At 38.7% G+C, this 23,508-nt stretch overlaps 2 protein-coding genes and 1 long non-coding RNA gene across 3 annotated transcripts; 1 reads left to right on the top strand and 2 right to left on the bottom strand.

Annotated features, from left to right (window-relative positions):
- The first annotated feature begins 46 nt into the window (after positions 1 to 46).
- On the top strand, positions 47 to 8,368 carry LOC308640951. Its single transcript, XR_014020390.1, has 4 exons — positions 47 to 913; positions 1,433 to 1,462; positions 1,707 to 1,791; positions 8,235 to 8,368. It is a non-coding gene; the product is annotated as an uncharacterized lncRNA (long non-coding RNA).
- LOC308640948 (DCN1-like protein 4) lies at positions 7,367 to 8,802 on the bottom strand. Its single transcript, XM_081278981.1, has 2 exons — positions 8,722 to 8,802; positions 7,367 to 8,435 (listed from the first exon to the last, which is right to left on the bottom strand). Exons 1-2 carry the CDS (start codon positions 8,792 to 8,794, stop codon positions 7,582 to 7,584), a joined length of 927 nt encoding a protein of 308 aa, XP_081135107.1. The 5' UTR covers positions 8,795 to 8,802; the 3' UTR covers positions 7,367 to 7,581.
- Positions 8,803 to 9,353: 551 nt separating this feature from the next.
- On the bottom strand, positions 9,354 to 21,898 carry CBLIF (cobalamin binding intrinsic factor; the record flags this gene model as incomplete). The annotated part of the gene is made up of 9 exons (XM_081278979.1): positions 9,354 to 9,415; positions 10,974 to 11,092; positions 12,909 to 13,110; positions 14,226 to 14,403; positions 17,694 to 17,875; positions 19,393 to 19,533; positions 19,930 to 20,043; positions 20,967 to 21,143; positions 21,820 to 21,898. 9 exons carry the CDS (start codon positions 21,896 to 21,898, stop codon positions 9,354 to 9,356), a joined length of 1,254 nt encoding a protein of 417 aa, XP_081135105.1.
- Positions 21,899 to 23,508: the final 1,610 nt, after the last annotated feature.

Consider the following 23,508-nt stretch of genomic DNA (forward strand, 5'->3'; position numbering starts at 1 on the left):
CGCACGTTTTCTTGGCTTTGTGGCGGTATTCTACCCCATCCCGCGTCTTTTCCAAAGGCGGAAGGGCTCTGAGTGTTCTCCTTTGAGTACCTCACCGTTCAATCCCGGGGTTCGCTTAGCAGTCAGCCTCTTACTACTTACTGCGTTACGCCCCTTCCCGAGGGGAACCCTGGGGAACCACCTTAGGAAGATACCGGGGACCGGTCTTTGGTTCACCGTTTAAGAGACTTGCCATGTGTCAGACGAGGACATCCTCTGGTATGAGTCCGCCCAACAATTCCCCGAGACGAGTGAGTCATCCTTGGTTTGCCGATTCCATCCCTAGAGTCAAAGGATTTGCCTTTCTCGGGGTCTCACCACAGAAAAACAGCAGAGTCAGGCTCTGTGAGCCCAGCGATCCCAGCGAAAGGACAGTAGCTTAAGTTAGTCAAGTTACGGTGAAATAACGTGTCACCCTTCTGGGAGAGTGTTGGGTCAATTGTTTTTACGAGCCCGAAGCTTTCTAATAATTGGAATGAGAGAAGATCCTTATCCAAGCTCCCAGGACACAGATGGGATTAGCAAATGGAGACTGATGTCGTTGTGCTTAAATCATAATAAATCTGCATGTCGCCTTCCCCTGAAAATTAATGTCACAAGTAGCAGCAGATAAGACTCGTCGTGCCTGTGGAAGTATTGAGAGGACTCTCTATTCACAGTTCGATGGACCTTCACGCTGAATCTGCTTCCAAAGAGTTAACAGACTTTATTACAAGCACCCCATGACCTCATTTTAACTTGATTACTTCTGTAAAGACCCTATCTCCAAATAAGATCATATTCCGATGATGGATTGGGGTTTAGGACTTGAGCACATTTTTGGGGGGACACAATTCAGCCCACAACAGATGCCATTCCTCGGAAGTCACAAATGGTGAGAGAGATCAGCGGCAGACAAGATCTTCCTTGACTGATAAAAGCATTAAGTCGGGGAAATAGACACCCCTTGCCCATTTTGTTTTCACTACTCTCTACCTAAAGCAGGATTGAGCTGCGGGAGGGTGGGAGCTTTGCCTTTGAATGGAATTCATAGTTAAGAATATTACACTTTTGGACATTTTAGGTACTGATATGAGAAAGTTTTCCTTGACTAAAAGTAAAAGAAAGAAACAATTTTAAAGTTTAAAAGTTGTAGAGTAATGAGAAAATGGCAAGACACAGCAACAAAAACCAGCCTCACAGAGATGGTTGGCTAAAAGTAGTACACTGAAGTTGATTTTCATTAGCATTTTCTAAGTCCCATTTACTTTAATTTACAAATTGGTTATAGATTAGTTTTCCTTTTTAGAGATGACTAATATCAAGCTTTTTCTCATGTCTTTGATTTTACCCTCCCACACACACCTTTTTTTTTTTTTTTTTTTTTTTTTTTTTTTTTTTTTTGCAATACTAGGGATTAAACCCAGGTCTTTGAGCATACTAGGTAAGTACACTATGTCTAAACTACATCCCCATTGTAGTCTTTGCATTTGCAATTTGCTTGCTTGTATGTTTTTTCTATATTTTAGTCATACTGTTCATATTTTTTCTTATCAGTTAAAAACTGCTTATTATTTATTAAATATATTATCTTCTGTGTGGTTGTGCATATTCCAATTTTCTTTTCATTTTGTCTGCAAAATGACTTACTTTTTTTTTTAAAGGTATGACCATTTCTTTTTCTGCAGTAAGATCTTCCAGGAATTCTGTTCTCTTAAGAGAATTGTACCTCTGCAAGCATTACAGATTTTATTTCACTGACACAAAATAATGGTATGTATTTATGGAGCATGATGTAATTTTTTATATTAAAAGTAAGACCTTCACTTCATCAAAAGAAACCATTAGAAAAGTAAAAAGGGAACCCATTCACAGTGCAGAAAATGATATTCATAACATATACAACAATATATGAAAAATTGCTCAAACATAATCAGAAAAAGGATAGACAAGGGAAAAATGGGTAAAAACCTTACTTTACAAAATTGTTAATCTGCTGGAGTTAGGTCTTTTATAGACTCTTATGCATGTTAACACTTGATTTTATCTTTTTAATCGATGTTTTAAATTGGTACATTACAGTTATACATAAAAGTATAATTGATTGTGACATGTTTATGAATGCAAATGACATGATTTGGTTTATTTCATTCTGCCTTTCCTCCCCTGTCCAATTCTTCCCCTTTCCCTCTCTGTTCCATTTCCTTTACTTCACTGTTCTCACTCTATTTTCATGAGATTCCCCTCTCCCCTACTTTTTAAAATTTGTTATTTATCTCTTAACTTCCACAAAAAGAAAATAGTTGACCCTTGCTTTTCCCCCACATCTTCACCAACGTTTACTGTTGCTTGTATTCTTGATAATTGCCATTCTGACTGGAGTGAGATGAAATCTTAGAGGAGTTTTGTTTGCATGTTAACACTTGATTTTATCTTTTTCCTCTAATTGCTAAAGATTTTGAACATTTTTTTTCATATATTTGTTGATAGGTTGTATTTCTCCTTCTGTGAAGTGTCTGTTCAGTTCCTCTTAGCCCATTTATTGATTGGGTTATTTGTTTTTTTGGTATTAAATTTTTTGAGTTCTTTATATATCCTGGAGATTAGTGCTCTATCTTAGGTGTAGGTGGTAAAGATTTCTCCCATCTGTACATAAATGTTCATAGAAGCTCAACTCACAATAGCTAAACTATGGAACCAACCTAGGTGCCCTTCAACAGATGAGCAGGTAAAGAAAATGTGGTATATATATATACACAATGGAATATTATTCAGCTTTAAATAATAATGAAATTATGGTACATGCTGGTAAATGGATGGAACTGGAGAATATTATGCTAAGCAAAATAAGCCAATCCCCCCAAACCAAAGACTGAATGTTTTCTTCAATATGCAGATGCTAATTCGGGGCGGGAGCTAGGGAAGAATACAAGTACTTTGGATTAGAGATGGGAGTGAAGGGAGGGGAGAGGAGAAGTGATAGGAAGGATAGTAGAATGAGTCAGATATTAATACCCTATGTGAATATCTGATTACACGACCAGTGTGATTCTACATCGTGTGCAACCAAAAGAATGAATAGTTATACTCCATTTATGTATGATGTGTCAAAATGCATTGAAAAAAAATTCAGGCTTTACCACTGGTGGCCAATAGAGGTCACAAAAGTTCTTTTTATAGTCACTACAACTTAACCTAAAGCATTAAAGAACACACACATGTGATTATGAATGGAGGGGGCTGTTACTTTTAATTCATTCTTTTTTTTTTTAATACAGCTAGTGTGTTTGGGTAGGGAGCTTTTTATAAACAATATACATATCTTCAGGAATACAATTCTTAAACCTTTTCTGAACTGAGAAAATTTTTGAGATGCTTCTAGGCCAGACTCCCCATTTTATAGATGAAGAAATTGAGTTTTTAGTTAATGAGAATCTGTCTTGTCCAGGTCACTCAGCTTACTTGCTAGCATGTACAGAATGATTGCTAAAAATATTTTGATTCCATGTCCAGATTTCTTCTCACACCATATCTTCAGGCTATTTTTTTTCCATCTGGAAGTTATCTTTTCTGATCTGAAATAATCAATATATATTTTTATGCCAGGAACTGTGCTAGTTGGTGGAGATATATTGTGGTTCTTTCTTGTGGCACTGTGAGAATGTGTGAGTAGGAATAGTAAAATAGTGAGAACTTGGAGGAAATGTCAGGTTTTCCCCTTTTAGATACTTTCTGTATATGTGCATCTAGTCTTGATTTTTTTGTTTAGGTTTTTCAGTAATTTTGTGCTACTTTCTTTAAAAAAAAATCAGGGATACTAGTCAATCCCTTGATTAACTGTTTCTTCTTAGGTAATTTATTAGTGCTAAATGACCAAAAGGTAGGAATCAGCGACAGAAGACAAGAGCGTCATTGCTTGGAAAAATTCTTAAGCTGAATAATTATCTCCAAAGGAATAAGAGTAGAACTCTTTCATCTGTGAGATAATGACAAATGGAAACCAACTAGAAAATGCATTGGCAACCTAGAAAAGACCCCTGAAATGTCTTGAAAAATAGATGTATTTTATTGTTTTTTTTGAGAGAGAGAGAATTTTAATATTTATTTTTTAGTTTTCGGCGGACACAACATCTTTGTATGTGGTGCTGAGGATCGAACCCAGGCCGCACGCATGCAAGGTGAGCGCGCTACCACTTGAGCCACATCCCCAGCGTTAGATGTATTTTATAAACTAAATTTATGTGACTTCCTGTCTCAAGGTACTCACAGGTGAATATATTTCACAGTATTTTCACATTTTTCATTACTTATAGCAGCCACCTTATTTTTATAGTGAATATACACATGGGTAAATTTTAAGCACTTTGTCAAAGCAGAGCTGCAACTTGTGATAGATTCACCTCATTCCTCTGCTCCCAGTCTTGCCGATACACACACACAGATACACATACAAACACACAGGGTTTTTTTGTTGCCCAATTTATTGTTAAGCAAAAAGATGCTTTTGCTTAAAATATTTTTCCCAGGTTCCAGTTGCTCAATTATGTGTTAAATAGCTAAAACTTAGAAAACAGTAAAAAGAAAAAAAAACCCAAATAACTGGTAATTGTCTCAAACAGAGCCATCAAAACACTGGCATGGATGATTTTATAATGTTGTATAGTCTGCTTCATTCACTTGACTCTGTATCATGAATGTCTTTTCAAGTCAGCAAGTATTGAAGGTGAATTATAGTAACCTTTAGTATCCTATTATGTGTCCTATTAAAGTTTGTCTGTCCACAGCCCTATTGTTGGATGTATAGATAGCTTCTACTTTTTTCATTTATGTACATTACATGATAAGAGAGACACTTTATTCATCATTCCTGAAGTTTCCTTCTATTAAAATGACTGTCCTGGCATTTTTCTGGGACAGAGTGATTTACTTAACAGGTGCGTTGGGGATGAGGACCTGGGTCTGTGTGGTTGGTTCACATCTCTTTCTTCTGGGAGCCACACTGTTACCAGTGAGCAGTTACTTGTTTTTAAGATGCAAAGACAGGAGAACTGTGGCTGGGAAATTCAGTCTGTCTCATGCTGGGGTTCAGTGTCAGGCAGTGCATTGTGACTGCACCCAAGTGTTGTTCTCCAACAGTCACAGTTGATATTTTGATTCTTGTGTATCTTTGTGTCCTCTTATGATTCTTTTCTTTGCATAAATTTCACAATTGGGATTTTGTGTCAAGTTTGAGTACAGTTGTTGGCCCTCAATATCCTCAGGGGATTGGTTCCAGGACCCCAGGGATTCCAAAATCTGTGGATGCTCAAATCCCTTATATACAATAGTGTGGTATTTGCATCCTCCTGTATGCTTTAAATCCTGTACAGGTTACTTATAATACCTAAGACAACATGAATGCTATGTGAATAGTTGTTAATGCTATGTTGTTTAGGGAAGAAGAGTTGGTACATATTCCTTACAAATTCAACTGAAAGTATTTTAAATCTGCAATAGGTGGACTCTGCAAATGCAGAGCCTGTGAATATAGAGGGCCAATTATATATTTTAGGCCTTGTAATACAAATTTTTATATTCTCTAGAAAGTTTGTACCAGTGTAGACTCCTATAAGCAGAGGATAGAATTATGATCGTCACATAATATGTTATATATTTTTATATTATATGTTGTTGTAAATATGAATTATATCTATATACTAAATATATAAAATTATATAAAACATATATTTTGAACTTGATTTTACTCAGAGCAAGTAATAGAAATGGAAGGGGAGTTCTGAACCATCTGAGAGTTTTTTTTTTTTTTTTTTGAGTTTTTTAAACTTGTGGTTTATTTCACAGCAAACCAAACCTTATTATTTGGTAGAAAAAGGAAGTAGTTGCATTCTACCACATCATGATTTTGTATATGCACACACACTGTATATACATACAAAATTTCTGTCTTTGGTGGTTTAGTTAGGGAAAAAGAAATATGAAAATCTGAACACCGCTTGCAAAGAAACTGTAAAACAGTGGTCAAGAGTAGCATTGTCTGTGTGCTTTACTCATTTAATGCCATTGAAAAGTTCACATTTAATTGAAAAGATTTTTTTTGGCCAATAATCCAAACATCTTCCAATCATTACATGCTCATGCCTGGATCTTTCTTACAACTACAGCATCACTTGTTCAAATGCACCATTAGCTCTTCACTTGGTTAAATCATTAGACTTTTGTGTTTTCACAAAACTTTAGGGACCGAGTTAGTCACTCAATAGCACCAAATAGTTGAGGTGAAAACATGTTATCTATACATTTCCTCAAGAAGGCAAGGTAAAAAGAAAAGGAAAGAAAGAAAGAAAAAAGACATAAAATACAAACCTAAAAATACCATCCCACTTACTCATTTCCTCATCCACATAAATAATGGCTATCACCCTTCAGTACAAATGACTCAGATAATGACAAGTGGCCCCTCCAGGAAAGGTCCTACTGTATGATAGGATTAGCTCAATGCTGGTGGTCTGTTGTCCACTGCCTGCAATGGACACGCTGCCAGGAACAGCCTAGCATGAAAGAAACAAAGAAAACAAAAGGAAACAGCACTCACTTATACCTTTTCCCAAAAAATGAGGAAATTAGACACCATGAAAGCTTAACTAAAAATTCAAGCCACAACTAAAAAGTGCTCTGCAGTTATAAATTGCCAGCAAACCAGTAGGTTTTCATGGGGGAGGCAAAATAAATTTGACTTTGAGTGGCACAGAAAGCATCAGCAGACCAACACTGGCTACAAGAATGCAAAGGGCGGGGTAGGGGGACCACTGAAGAAAGTTCATGAGAATTTAAGCCCCAAATTTCAAAAAAGGTGCATGTTAATTTGTTCCTTTGTACCTATATTCAACCTACTATAGTTTTAACATTAAAAAACAAAAATACTATACCTTGCATGGTGGAAATGATCTGTGGCATGTTACCTGTCTAAGTAGTCAAATAATTATAACTTTTGTCATTTTAAAAAGCTAATATTGTCAAGTAAACCAAATGATATTTGGCATATGCTATGGAAAAGTTATGACTCCTACCTCCTTCCAGAAGTTGGCCTCTTAAAACAGTACGGTTAATTCTGGCAATGTTTGCTTATGGTAACAGTTGTTTTGTCTTGTTTTCTGAAATGCTACATTTGAGACCAAATAAAGTATAACTGGTTCATTTGAAAAAAGGGACTAGAAATATGCCACAAAATTATTTTTACAGTACATTTTTGCAGAAATAATCTCTAGGTGAAGCTTTTTCTTTTTATACACATATACAAAATTTAAACAGCAATATACACATAATCACAGTGAGGACGTTGGCAAATTCACCAATCTGTAAATAACAAACTGCAAAGCAGCCTTCCAAGAGAACAATGCTACACAGCAAGCAGAGCTGGCCCATCAATAGCAAACACCAAAATATCCCTGCGAAAGGGAGACAGTGCAAGAAAAGCAGCATGCGCTTTGATACAAACAGCAATTTATGGCTAATGGGTGACATAACTGTGGTAACAGTGACTCTCTCGCTGCTATGCATAAAGTCCTAGGACATCTGTTTGTCTTTATACCACTCCACGAACTCGTCCAATAAAACTGGCCATGCTCCATCTTCATCATAGTTGCTGAGGTCAAGATTAATTGTTCTGCTGAATTCCAGCACATTGCACCACTGGTCTTTGTTAATCACTTTATATTTTGATTGCTCTAAGAATTGGTGAAAAACTGGAAAAAGGGGCCAGATTTTTCCTAATAACAGTCCCAACATGCACTTGGCAGTGTTTATGTCTAGGCTGCACTGGTCCTTTTCCCGTGCAAAGTCAAATGCGTATCTGTAAATAAGCTTAAAGTTTGTGGAATCATTTAATAATGATCGTAAATAATCCAAAGTATTTCTGAGTTTTTCTGTTGTATCACATTGTAGAGAAGTCATTCCTTTTAACCATTCCTGTAGAGTAAAATAACCCATGTTTTGTGCATCCAATTTCCAAGCTAGGACCAGCATAACTACATTTTCTGGTTCAACCCCAATGTCTTCACAAAATTTTTCCATGCCTTCAGGACCCACAACATCATCAGTACCTGCGTATTCATAGAAGCACTCTAAGCACCTCTTATTTGAGAAGGCTTCCTCTTCAGTCTTTATTCTAGTTGAATCATGTTTTCTATACATGCTATCATGTCTACTTTTCTTGGCAGATAAATCATCTCCAGAGGCAGGTCTTCTCTTTTTCCTTAGGGGCATCACTTTACTAAAGCAGTCTGAAGAACTGCAAGACCGCAGGCTTCCTGTTTGGTGATCGTCTTGGCCAACGTCTTCTGTTGAATTTAGTTTATTAAGGGTGTGGTAGATCTTGTGAATATTTGCCAGTGTTGAGAGATGAGAGTTCAGCTGAAAGTCTCACAAACCTGTGCACTGCAGAATGTTGCTAGAGAAGTATGAGAAGCACTCCTGTGGAAGTCTGGATGCTGTGGGAGCATTCTAATCAGGAATCGGCTAGAAAGACCACTCTAGGACAAGAGTGTAACATGGATGACAGGCAACCTGGATCTAGAGTGGCCATTTATGGAGAGAACTGGAAGGGATGACAGCTGCGGCATCCGAGTGCATTTTCGGGCCGCTCACACCCGCTCGCCGCCCAGACTCCCGCGCTCGCCTCCCGGTCCCCCCACCGGCTCACCGCACCTCGGCTCAGAGCTGAGGACCCGCCGCCAGGCACCCGGAGAGTTTTCATATGAAACACTTTTGGCCATTTCATGTATATTTGCTGTACCTACAGGTGTATGTTTATATTAGGTGACTTGAAAAGGAGCATTTGGTACTAGAAACACAAATAGGACGTTTTAAAAGTATATCATGAGAGGCACTGGGACTGAATTAGAACAAGATATATTCCATGATTTTATAGTTATGTCAAAATGGATTCTGTTGTCATTTATAACTAAAAAGAACCAATAAAAAAGAAAGAAAAATAAAATAAAAACATATCATTTGTAGAATAGGGAGTGCATTGTTTAGTTAATCAAGAAAATCAGAATGATCTCCAAGAAAAGTCAGCTGGACCCTTCCTGTCTCCTCAGGTTTAAGTGAGGGCTGGTGGTCATTTTATTGGGAAACGGGAAATTTTGTTTTCATGAGTCAGGAATGTTCAGACTCTGGAGAACTTTGCATCATTTATTCCACAGAGTGTTCTTTTGTGTTTTCACCAGAAATAAGAATAGCATTGTAGGTATCCATTTTTTTTTCTTCTGAAACAAAGTGGAAAAAATTCACCTAGCCTTTGGAAATGTTCAGTAGAAACTAAGCTCACCTCCTTCTTAATACTGAGTGAAATTGGCTGTGATGTGCTCGTTGTTGAAGGGAATATAGTCAGCAACTCCTGGAAAGAAAAGAATAAAATGGGGTCATCATGGTGCATGTAATCACCCTTACTTCCCAAATGATCAGCCCATTAAATTTATTTGAGGAATAAAATAACCCTAGTGAGAAATGGGCACTTTGTTAGTCTGGAAGAAACATGGAATTGGAATTTGGGGAGTTCTTGTTTCTAGTTTCCAGGTTGGTATTTTGTAGAGCATGTCTTAAGATGGGCCAGTCTCTTTTTCCCCCACAAAGAAAATTTTGTTAATAATATTTTCTTTGAAGAGTTATCTTCAGGATTAGAAATAGTGACTGCTGGGTGCCTCATACAGGACCCAACACATAATAATTATACAACAAATGGTAGTTATTATTAAAATGGCTTATTTCAGCCAAAATTAGGGCATTCAAGAAGTATTTCACTTTTTTGGGGGAAGATTTTGTAAGAAATAGGGATGGGCAGTGGGTTGAGAATTTTGTCTTTTAGGACAGGGAAGATTAAAAAAATGACAGCATCCATTATCTTCCAGGTGCATCATTATCTTCCAGGTAGTTCAGGAAACAGAAACAGTGACAAGTTCAGGCCCATTTTTTTGAATCTCAGAGACCTTTCCCTTTGCCATCCTTCTCTCAGAGAAAGAAAGTAATTGGTAGACACAAAAATTAGTCTAATATTAGTTCTCAGGGCAATTTTCTGAGATAAAAGAGGTAGGAGAATTGATAATAATAATTACCACTTTTGAATACATGCCATGCAAAAGGCCCAGTACTTAAATACATTATTCGTAATCTGCACAGTAACTTAAGAAATTGTTGTAGCCATTTCCATTTTATAACTGTGGAGACTGGTCCAGAGAAGATTCATCACTTGCCTAATGCATGTCTTAAATAAAAGAAGGGGATTCTTGCCAAGGCCTGTGCAGCTCCAGGATCTTTGTTATATGCTATGCTACAGTCCTACAAATTCGGACTGGCCAGATTTTGTTAATTATATGACAGATGCTAAGAACAACAGCTTTCCCATACTGGATAACAAAGACTTCTTATCAAGCCACACCCTTAGCACTGCTGTGACTTTGGCTTTCCATCCCTCTGCATGTTGGCAGCAAACATTAGTTTAACCAGGTAACATCATCTTTAGACAAAACCATACACCAGTGCTCTTTAAGTTAGAGGGTATATTGGTATTTGGGCAAAGACTAACTAATGTTAAGGTTTTGCTGGAGTGTGAGTTTGGAAACCTGGGTTTGATTGTCTTCTTTCTCACATGCTAGATGCCTGCCTTGCACAAGTCCTTTTAATGTCACTAAGATTGTTGCTCCCACTGTAAAAAGAGGGCCACTAATACTTAAAGAGTTGATGTATCTATCGAAGGGCTATATATGTATGTGTGTGTGTATGTATATATATGTTTATGGATATAATATCACATCTATATTTATGTGATTACTGTATAAATTATTATAAATACATATATAGTCTCACATTTATTGATTAAATGAATGAACGAATGAAATAAAATAATGGCTGTAGCCTCCCAACTACAGAAGATATGCTCATCCCTTTTCTTTTCTCACCTTCATTCAAAGGTGTTTTGTTGCTGAGGAATTGCCAGTATGTTTTGTGATTAACATTTTCAGCAATATTGTTGATGGAAGAGACAACAAGGCCCCAAGATGTCATTGTGGTTTCAAATCTAAGAATAAAATAATACATAATTAATACCTCACTTTAGGTCAGGCAATAAGTGGAGGTAAGATGAGGGGACAGAGAAATTCTAAGTTCTTTTAAAGATCAGATAAAATCCTGCTTAAAAGAAAAAGATGCAAATGACTAATGAATATGAAAGTACTTTGCCTGAAATCAAATGAAATTAAAATGAATGGATTTCTAAAATCAAATTTAAAAAGTGTAAATGCCTGCAATGGGTAAAAAATTACATGAATAATGGAATGAATATCTGAGATTGGATATTTGAAAGTTATGAAAATAATATTTTTCAATAATTTTCAGCAAAATGGGAAAATAAGCAATAATGCTAAATGAAAATATGGGATTCATATTTTATAGAAATATCTGTTCCACTTATACGATGATTACAACTGTTTATAATATGCATAGAAAAAACAAAATTATAAAAAGTATTAACATTGGTTATATTGTGAAGGGATTGTAGATTTGTTTTCTTCTTTATGCTTTTTCCCTCCTAAAATTTATTATGTGTATTTATTATATTTACAATCATAAAAAGAAAAGTCAGGCAACATTAAAGCTAAGCTTAGAGAAGAACAGTATATTCAGAAGGTTTGAAAATTAATCTCCTTTTTTCTTTCCATGAGTGGGCACTTTCCCTTGGCTCATTCTAAACAGACTTACCTATTTTTCTTTATTGTTTTCTCTTTGCAGACTATAAGCATTCCCCAAAGTTTAGCTTTTTCCTCCATGATTTATTCCTGTATTCTGCTCTTCCCTGACAGGAGAGTGGAAAGAACATGAGCTTCAGAGTCAGTCACATCTGAGCTTAGCTCTCCACGCTGCCAGTTACGCATTATGTGATCTTAGGAATGTTCCTTAGTTTCCTTGGGTCTAGGGTGTCATCTGTAAAATGGGAAATTTTAGAGCTGCCTCATGGTTTTTGGGGGGCACGCGTCTGCTACCCACTGCATAGTTCCTTAACTTTGTCGTCTCTATAAGATTATTTTCCGATCTCTTTTGCCTATCTTGGTGTCTTTTCCAAGGACTTCCTCTAAATGTCTCCAGTGTTTCAAGTTGGAACACATATTTTTTAAACCAGTCTGATTTTTTCTGAAAGATATTATTTTTGACACTCCCATCAATAGTTTTGGGGCATTCTCTTGCCTTCCACTCCCTGTCACTGCACAGTCTTCCTTGGTGTGGTTCATTTACCCTAGGTGAGGTAAATGTCACTTCACACTTCATTACTGTAGGTATCATAGGTTTTGTGCTTGCCTCCTCTTCTCACAGTCCCAAGGACCATTTTACAACACGGGTCTCCTTGCACAAAAACTTGTAATGCTTATCTATAATATCTACAATATGAAAGTTTATCTCCTTAGCCTGGGACTTCAGACTTTTTACACTGTCATCCAACCTACCCTTTCAGATGTCACTTAATTTAGCCCTCTATTTTCTCCTGTATGAACACCAGTCTACTCACTAACCCCAGATTGTGCACTCCTATCTCAAATGCTTTGTTATAGCAGAGATTCCACATCTTCCTAAATAGTACCTAGTTGTTGGGGCCCAACAAAGCCAGGGAGTCTGAGTCTTCTAATCCACAGTGGACTCTCCTTGACTTGTACGACTTAACATTGACTCATTTGACTTATATTGACATGTATGATTTAAATTTTCAGGAGCTCCTCAAGGGGCTATTATAAAAGCATGTTAAATTAGCAGAAAGAATACAAGTAAGGATACGGAAGGGAGAGAAAGAGAAGGTATTCGAGGGCAGGACTAGGAGAATGGCAAGCAACACTCGCAGCACTCACTTGAACATGGAATTTTTGCGCTGTGCTTCTTCTAGGACAACCAGTAACACTGATCCACTTCTCACACTAACTGGGATGGTCACATTGAAGAGCAGCTCTACCCCTCTCAGCTGGTTGTTTATGGTATATGTGACAGTGATATTAGATGCTGAGGTTGGGACAGGGAAAGGGTAATTGGGTAGAGTTGGTTGCGCCTCATGATCTGTGAAGAGTGAAGATATAAAATACGTCAAAGTTTATAGGGTTTCTGTGGTTGGTGTGAAGTCTGTTACTGACAACTTATCCCAGAAACATTTCAAGCAAGTAATAAGTTTCAGACTATTTAACAAGGTACTTGGACAACTAATGTAGAATCCTGGCAAAGACTCTATGGCCAACTTGTTAAAGTTGGGAAATCATTGGGAAACAGCCCAAGGAGTTAGGTGAGTGTAAATATTCAATATGGTTGGGAACAGTTTGCTTAATTTTGGTCTCGGTAGATTCTGTGTTGAAATGGACAAGAAGTTTATAATCTCTTCTTGTCTTAGGAAGTTAATTTAAGAGAATAATACTTTATGTTGGTATTTGATTAGAAGGAAGAGCTAGGAATCCATACCAATACTATCTCCGGAGTATACAATTTTAATGAAGGATCCCTACTTTCTAAACACACATTTCTGCAATATTTGAATTTTATGTATTTCTGTATTGTATTTATGATTGGATAAAATAAAGATATTTCAAATTAAAAAGTAGCATGCTATGTTTCCACTCCAGCCCTTTGGTGTTCTGTGAGCATCAAGCTTTCATAATTAGATGGCTAAAATGTCAACTCTTTTATCTTAGGCCTCCCAAATAAAATCAATAATTGGTCATCTTTTTTTTGCTTTTGCACTGTGTATGGATTTAATTTCTATTTAATATTTGTTTCATTATTCCAAATATTATAGTTTTTGTGTATTTGTCTCCTACTCTGTAAAAAGCAGATATGATAAGATATGCATAATGTTTGGCGGTACATTTGTCAAATGAACGTGAAGCTATTTGGTTGTTCAGACTCTAGGCCTCCCTTCTCTAGCATCCCACAAAATGCTTTGTCCAGAGCTGTTTTCAATAAATGTATGCTGAATGAAGTAGACATGGGGCTGAATTCTGAGGGTTGAATGGTATGGCTATATGCTAACATATGCTTTTGGGGATTTTAAGACAGATGTGGCTCTCTTCATGTGGGAGGAAGACATACAAAGCCTACATACCACTTAGCTTTGACCTACATTTCATCTTGACATAAGGTGCTGACTTATGACATAAGTAGAGGTAGATATTAAGAGTTCTTACCAGGACCACAGGTCACTTGGGGTATATCTAGGTATGTCTTGCCTTTCAGAGAAGGAAGGATTTGGGCAATGGACATGGGATTTTGGAATTTCCCCTGCTTAATCTCATCCAGTATTATATTCATAGTCTTCTCACAGTCCCACTTCTTGTTAGGTTGCTCAGGTGTCACTGAGAGGGCCTGGGACAAGAGGGAGAGAGGGGAGGAAGAGAGGAACATGGGGAGAGAGGGAGAGCAAAGAGAGAGAGAGAGAAAGATTAGGTATAGCTTTACTTACATGCCTTGTAAGGGATACACAGCTCTGGGAACTATATTTTTCTTCCTCAATGCTGCACTTCTACCACTTAGCGTAGTATCTGTCACATATTAGTCACAAAACAAAGACTGGTGAGATGGTCAGATTCAAGGAACACCAGTAGGGCTGCCATAGTTATGAGCAGACTTTGGGTGTAGAGTGAGGGTAAGCGTTGGCAAAGCCAACTCCATTGGGAGCTGTGATTTAGAAAAACCTGGCCATACACATGTAGCCGACTTCCCTTGTTTTGTGTTGTCATGTGCACCCTCGGGTGGACTTTCCCTATAGCTCATAACTGTCAGCACTGCCAATCAGAGGCTCCACCATGAAGGCCGTGGGTGGGTTCGTGGCCTGGGCTGGGCTGATCTCAATGCACCAACGCCTTGGGGACAGTGACTGGTGGATACATGAACTATTTAATCTTTCTCTGACATATAGGTAGTTGGGGAGAGAAACACTTCTTTTTCCTGTTGGGGTTTTTCAGCTGGGACTGTGCGAGTGAACATTGAGTCATCATCTTCCTGAAATACTTTGAAGAAGCCACGTAGCAGGAGAGAATGAGGGAAACCAGGCTGAGATGAGAAAAGAAAGGTGGTCCATGATATCATGGTTTGAACCCTTTATTCAGATTATTCCTGAGACCACCTAATGTAGCCTTGGAATTCCAAGTGTATATGATATTCCCATTTTTTTTTAGCAAAATGATTTGCAGTTCAGTTTACTGAAAAATGAGTCTTGATTAATGTACCAACCAATTCACTTAACATTGTTGAGTTTTTTATCTAATGGGTTAAATAAAAGCACAATTCCTGCTTGACAATTTCAAATTGACATTTGAAATTCTATGGGCTAATATTTAAAAGGATTTTGTAATGTGATGTACAAACTATCATTACCACATTCCTTCCTTTACAGTTGTGCTGGCCAGGGCCACCACCAGAGCATGTTAAAGGGCTGGGATTGCTGATGACTGGTTTGCCTGGAGCTGGTTATGGGGAATGGAAGAAGGTAGAGATGAGTCAGAAATGGTTCTCTCAGCTAGAGAGAGAGGTATGGACACTTTGACAGTTGTGACATGTATGACCATACTGTTATCTTTGGCAAGCATGAACCATAGATCTTGCTGCAGGTGACTTTACAAAGCAGTTTGGTTTAAGAAGTATCAGATAGATACTCCTCAGTAACAATATCCCCCCAAATTCTGCTAAGAAAGAGTTACCAATGCGAATACTCTATATTGTTAAGCTATTAGATGTCATTAATAACTATGATGAAGAGGTTTATGAGATCCCTTGTCAGTGTAAGTTCCTATCTGAGGAAGCTTAAAGTGATAGCATTTAGAGAGAAATGTTGGAACAGAGGAAATGCCTTGAGAGTGCCATTGGGATGGGAGAGGGTAGCTTGAGCCACGTGAAGGGAACCATCATCTTGGAAGAGGGAGAACAAAGGCTAAAACGATTTAATATTAATAGCACTGCTGTTCTTCTGGGAGAGACCATGAACAGTGAGCGAGCGTGAAATTGCATCTGTGATTTTTTTTCTTTTTGTACATCACATTTCTTTTAACTTAGTTGCAATTTCACTTAGTTGAAATTCCAAGAAATTCAGTATTTGTTCAAGATAGTGGGCAGATCTGGGATTCAAACCCAAGTTGTTATACCTGCAGAACCCTTTGATCTCAATACCAGAACATTTTAGATTAGATGGAGGTTATATATTAGATACCTGCTGACTTCAGATAGAGTCACTGCCTGAGTAAACTCCAGGTGGGCAGCATCTTAACTGAGAAACCCACATGGTCTGTGGTGTTTGGGTTTGGAGGAGGTCCTGCCTTTCCACAGGAAAAGCTTTAGTTCCCAGGTACAGCTTATCAGAGTATAACTAACAGATGATAAGATCCGAAACAGAATTCATAAGGCAAATTTACAAAATAAACACTTCTCTATCAGGCATTAGGTTGAAGCAAGATTATTTTAGCTGAGTCATGACTTTCTTCCCTCTACCCCCAACAATTCATGTGCTCATTTCTTCCAGACTACCTGTTTTCTTTCATGGAGTTTTCTAGACCTGAGTACTGGGGATTTTCTTGTATGATTGACTCAACCATGGAAAATATCCAGTGCTTTGTACTGTGACAGACTCTTATTAACCATGACATGAAAACTGACTTGATTCTTATTTGTCAATACTAAACATGGTACATTGGAATGGGATTTTTTTTATTCTTATGTTTAACATTAACTGATACTGAGGGTGTTTATGCCCTTTACTAATTTTTAATGTCTGGAGAATACCAATATCAACATTTATTTTCTCAGGAGACAGTTTCCTTTTAGTAGCAGTCCAGAGCTAGATTAGGTTTAGTGCTGGCATCCTAACTCCAGCATTCTTCCTTTCCTGACGTGGAGAGTTCATATGCAGCTTTTCTCTTAATCCCATAAGATATTTTGAGACTTCAGAGCATAAATTTCTCAGTATAGATCAGAGGATTTGACCCAGGTGGCTTTTTAATATCCTGGGTGCATCAGCATTCCACGGAGGATGCTGCCTTAATCAACGAGGGTAGGGAGAAGGTGTTGTCGGAGCTATCAAGCAACATCTTACCAAACCCAAGTTTGGAAATATATACTAGGGAGTGTAGGACTGAGTGTGGGCTTGGCAACAGACTGGTTCTACCATTTATGAGGGAATTTTTTGATTCAATTTTAGATTATTTTCATCAACCATTTAAAATGAAAATTGACCTTTTTTGGATCAAGACAAAGGGCTAAAAAGAGCATTTGGCTGGCAAGATTGAATCAGAAAATTCAATTTTTTTGAGGATCTGCTTTAATATTATTATGTACACATCAAACTTTCAATCATTATTACTATGACTAGTAAACTTGTCATTATTAATAATAAACCAATTCATTTCTTGAATTTATTTATTTCATTTTTTCCCAAGGAAGGAAAATAAATTCATATAGATTTGTTTTCATACTTTATCTATGAGATAAGAGAGAATTAACACTTACCTGCATTTAACCAGTGGAGAAACTGAGGCACAGGTGCCATTAGAAATCTACTTCAAAGTTGGGCTTTTCCAGAGATGTCAGCGGACATCTGATCTCTTGACCCTACAATCTGGGCTTATTGGCTTGGGCTCGATCAAGGGCATCCAAGACGTATTTACCTGCATGGCAAGGCCAGTACTGTAGATGTCTCCGATGATGCCATTGTCTTTTATCTGATTGCTGATGTTCTCCACGATATTCTTTAGTACCTGACCAAACAGGGCTCTATAGCTTTCATCGGAACCTACAGGGATCTTGTTGTACATGCAGGTCAGAGCCAAGGTTGCCACTGCTCCCGTGTCTGTGAATCACAGAGGGGACAGACCTACCACCATCATTGCCACCACTGCATTTTGAACAGCTAACATTTACGTGTGCTCATGGAGTTCTAGTTACATGATTTCATTTAGTCCTCAGGATAATCTTTGGAATAGGAAACTGTACTTAAATTCCTTAAGAGATGAGGAAATGGGGGGGGTCTGAGAAGTTAAATAACTGCCCAAGGCCACACAACCAGTAAGCAGCAGGGCCAGAACTTGAACCTAGATCTCTGCACCTCTGCAGCTCATACTTTCCATTAATGTAGACTGGTGGTATGTTCAATCCCATGCTTTTTGTCCAGTTTTTATCTTTCAAAAATCCACCATTTTTGAAAATCTGACCATCACCACATTTCAGCAAAGTCTTCTCTGTCAGTTGCAGCCTCTTTTCTGAACTCATTTAGCATTTGTTGTTTTGCCTGTTCTGCGATTTCAGCACCCTCTGCTGTGTTTTGTGGCTGTTACGCTCTGTGAACACTTGAATGATGGGAACTTTGCATCCCCCAGAGCACTCGGCACAGGGACTTTGCCATTATTAGTGTGTGATAAACCTGTGTGGACTGAATGAGGAAGCTGAGATGTGACAAGACCAGAACAAATGGAAAACTTGCCAGATAACATTTTTTTATTTTACTGATCTTTTCCTCCTACCCTAATCTCCACCTGAAAGTCATGTAACTCCATTCCGGGTGATAGTGTTATTAAAACCCAGAGGCAAAGAAGTCCAGAGTTTCTGGATTGCCTGAGATGCCCCAGAAATGTTCGAGGATGAAAAGGGAGATGCGTCTGTTCTTGATCCAGAGAAGGGCCCAGAGTACATTTACCTGCTTGTTGATAGAAATTGATATGCGACAGGTTTCTGATGAGGCTTAGATAAAGGGCAAAGCCTGAGATAATGCTACTGATGAGAGAGTGGCAGAGGGCCATGGCGGTGACCCCTACAGAGAAGAGACATTACACCCTGAGGAATGGACCAAAGAAGGATGTGCAAGGAGAAAGCTTCCATGCACTAGCAGCTGAAAGCTTTCAGAATGAAGGAATAAGATGGTCCCAGTGTTTCTTGAAGCCAGGAACATTATGGGTTAGACAGTTGCTGTTTAATAGAGGATATTTGGATGTAATAAGGAGAAGCATTAGGAAAATTGAGTGTGGAAGCATTAGCAGCAATTAAAGATGGTGCAGGGCAGGGCTGAAGCAATGCATCACTTTGGAAGTAACCCCTGCACTTGGGTGACATGTTTATTGTTCCCAGTGGAGGTGCTGTAGCTGCTAGACATTTCAAATATTATCCTTGTTTCTACATGTTACTATCTCCCCTTCCTTCATTTATTCCCTAATTCACATATCCAACAAACTTTGCTAAATGTCTCCCATTTGCACAAGCTTGCATGGTTCTCAGGTTTTTCAAACTCCTTACTTCCTTGTCCAGCTCCACCACTAAGCACATTGTGCCTGTGATGTTCTCAGCTTAGGGCAGTGTCTGATGGTGGCCACTTACCCACGTTGAAGGGAGAGGTATTGGACAGCAGGGTCTTGGCAAAGCGGACTGCTATTGGCAAGGTTGATTCTGAGTTCTTCTGGCACAGTGCCAAGATCGCCAGACTGGGCCCATAGAAAGCTGTCACTTGGTCATTAGGGCCTCAAGAGGGAATAAAGAGTCTTTGTTAGACTAACATTCCTCATGCTCCAGACATTTATGAAGAAGGAAAAACTAAATTTTTAAAATAGAAATTGCTAGAACACTTCTCCCTAAAGAAAGAGTATTGGCAAAGGGTAACTTCAGTGTTTTTCAGAATATCATCTGGCAATTGAACAGAATAAAAGGGATGATGGGATGATGCTGTTTCCAATGAGTGTGAACAGTCTGTTGACTTTCTAGTTTGTTTTGACTGAGGAGTGAATCTGTCACTGGTGGAATTATCAGAGAAGGTGACAGTGTAACTCTGCCCACCTCTACTCTTTTCCTTTCTGGGTTTAAAATTTTCAGGAAAGAGACTCTGTGCTCATTCTCCCCTCCCTTCCCATGAGGTCTTACTTGAAGGTGCCCACTTCTCCATTTGCTTTTGCAGAACTGACACTTTACTCCCAGGGTCTCGGCAGGAGGAGGTGAGGGCCATAATGGTGAGGGCGAGCTGCCCAGTGGTTAGGTCTGTAGAGGAGCAAACAGAGCAGTGACATAAGGCATCCTCAGGGGAGGGATCACCAGGGTAGGGCTGAGCATATCCAGGTCATTTTGATTTTTTAAACTTATGTACTCACATAATTTTTTGATATTTCTCAAGAAATATATATGGAAACATACTTAAGGGAGTATTGAATCTAGTATCTTTTGTGTGATCCATGACTCTGCCAATAATCCCTGGTATCTAGTTAAAAAAGCAGCAAGAACACTCACACAAGTTTCTCTGTGAAAATATGCAACTGCAGAATAATTTAAACTTTGTGATTGAACTTGGGCCTTAAGGTGACTCCTGTGAGGTAGGCAGAAGAGACATGGTATTGTCATTGTCATTGCTATTAGTTGTGGCATCATTGTCATTAGAGGGTGAGGTGAGATTGAGTCACATTCAGCGATTTGTTCAAGGTCACAGAGTAGCTGGCATGTGATGGCTCATGCCTGTAGTACCAGTGACTCAGGAGGTTGAGGCAGGAGGATTGTAAGTTTGAGGTCAACCTGGGAAACTTAGACCCTGTCTTAAAAAAGGGCAGGGGATGTAGCTCAGCGGTAGAGCACTTCTGGGTTCAATCCCCAGTGGGCCCCCCCCCAAAAAAAAAAGAAAAGAAAAAGAAACTCAAACTCAAGGTCACAATTGGTAAGTGGCATATTCAGAGTTGGAAGCCTGCTCTCTGTGCGTCTAGTTGGGAGCTCTTTCTGGTTCACTGTCTTCCTCCATTAATGTTCTCACTTCACACACATTTCTTTCCAGGTATTCATCAGTGTGTAAGGAAAAGTGATCGAGGTACAGTCAAAGGCAGCATTCAGGTGGTGATGGGTTGACATAAAGTTGGTATCTGAGAGTGGCTAGTGGTGTGTGTGATTGTGAGGGTGGGCAAGGGGCTCAGATATCTCACCCGCAGTGTCACTGGCCATGAGCTCATAGGTCAGGAGCTTCTGGGCCTCCAGGTTGTAGGTCCCAGCCAGATTCATGGCAATCAGGATGCTGGGGTTTGGGTAGGCTGATGAGATCACTGAGTTCTCCATGAGTGCTTGTAGGCCATCAACCCAAGGCTGTTGTTCTGAGGGGACAGCTGAGAAGAGAAAAACTACTTATCAAACCTCTTTCCCTTATTCCCTCTCCTCAGAAACATGATTCCCATGTTTTTTTTTTAATAGAAGATTTGATTGGCTTTGGCAACTTAAATAATTGAAGAGAAATGCAGAAAACATTGATTTTTAAAACGTAATTTAGTCCTTACATTTTCTTAAAAACTCACATCTGGGGTTGTAAAAGTTATTTTTCATTTACTATGTTTAAGTGATATGGCTCATGGACATTTCACATGACTTCTGGTAACTTCTTAAAATTACTGTTTGCCTTGCGTCTATGTTCACCCCACTCTTCCATGAAGAATATTAAAGATTTGGGACAGTATGTTCCTCAGTCATTACCAAAACCTCCCACTACCTACCTGGTAGTGGTACCAGGTCTCAATGGCCACTAAGTGTCTGTCTGGTACCAGCAAGCACCATTCCTGCAATAGTACTTCAGCTCATCTTAATAAAAAATGCATCAACTTGGTTCACAAGTTCTTTGAGTCAGGAATGATGAACAGCACAAACTTGCACCCTGACTCACCCACTTTGGAACTCTTACAGTGATTGCTATTCCAATCACTTTCTCATCAGCAGACTTTTATCTGAGGTCTTTGCCTCTTCGCAGGGTAACTGCTTCCCTGGCCATCTCAGAATAAACAGCATACTCACAGCACAAGCTTCGGGTCTGGGTACTAGTCCCAGCCATAGCCCAGAGAAGGTTTAGGAGGTAGAGGGGAAGCCAAGCCATTTCACTCTGCTGTCCTGCCCACGTTTCCCTGTCCACAGATACCAGTGTTTGCAAGTGGAGTGTTATTCTACCTTCTTTTATATGCGCTTATCTTTGTAAAACACTCTGCTCCTGACCCAGCCACTCCTAACTACTTATGCTGACTTTTCCTGATATAACCAATTTCCATTGCTTATCTATGTTTACCCACTGTATAGACCCTCCATGGTATCTGAAGGTGACTTCTAGGCAGTACAGTGATACAGAGAATTGGGGCTAGGTGTAGCAAAGACAGTGACAAGAAAGTAGCTTTACCAAGTTTCTAGGTCATTACATTAGAAAGTTTGGCTAATGTGTGAGTATAAAACAAGACTTCTATTCCTTACTGCATCAGTCGAATAACCTACTGAATGTTTATCTGCAGCCACTTTGTTGAGGTTTGGTTGATCTGTGGACACAAGCTCATTTATGGTCCAAGGCCCCTTTTTTGGTTCTCAGGTGGGAATCTTCCAGGTGAAGTTTGGCTTTATGCAATTAATCAAGTTAACCTGGACCTGGTTCTGGCCCAGATTCTTTGAAGATTTTTAAACAAGACCTCTGTTTCATTAAAAAAAAATTAAATTTATCTTTCTTTACCTGGGGATGACAACAGTCTCCAACACCCAAGCCCTTCAGACAAGTAATTAGATAATAAGGCATCAGTTAACTAGATAAAGTATATATATATATATATATATATATATATATATATATATATATATATATATATATAAATGTACCCATTTTATAAAGCAAAGAAAACTCCTCTATAATACAGAACTGGAACTAGTATTTTGAAATTATGAAGGAAGGGGCTGATTCTTTTCTGCATTTTAAGTAGCTGCTTTTTGGGGGGAATTGTCCAGTGGCTCTCATCTTAAAATAAAATTCAAAGTCTTTATGACTTACAAGGCTCTATAAGATGTGGCTTCTGGGTTTCCTTTAAGTTCTTACCTCCAGGATCCCACCCAGGACGCTCTTCTAGATATCCTTGTGGTGGCTTCTCACTTCCTTCATCTTTTTGTCCAAAGGGAAGCTTTTAGAGAGGCCTTCCAGACCATCCCCTATTAACCTCACCCCCACCGGCGTCACCACACCCTTCCCTGCTGTAACTTATGGCTGTCACACTGTGTACAGTTGTCTACTGTCTTCCTCCCCATTAGAATAACTACTTCAAGGAGGTAGGGGTTGGTTTGTTTTTCTCACTCCTCAATCCCCAGCACTTGTGACTTGAATGAGTGAATTAGTGAACTAATGTAAGACATGGGTTCTAAAGCACTACTTTCTCAGGGAATATTGGTGGTTTTGTGAGGTGAGAACACAGGGTACATATTGGGGTGTGCTAGACAATGTCTAACGTGAGCCGGTGTCTCCACTTCCTGCTATTCCTGCCCTTGTACAATTCCCTTCTGCAGAGTATGGGATAGTGTGCCAGTTCTAACATTTTTTTTTCTGGATTTGTCTTCCCAAATTACTATCTTCAGTGTATAGTCTACACCTGACAATTGCTGTCTGTACTAGCAGCACCATGAGGGCCTGGAAGGGCTTACACCTTTCTCCTGTCTCTACTGTTACTTTCAAGGTAAGTCATA

Source organism: Spermophilus citellus (assembly GCF_964194105.1).
Source record: "Spermophilus citellus genome assembly, chromosome: 2".
In the NCBI taxonomy this organism is placed as follows: domain Eukaryota; kingdom Metazoa; phylum Chordata; class Mammalia; order Rodentia; family Sciuridae; genus Spermophilus; species Spermophilus citellus.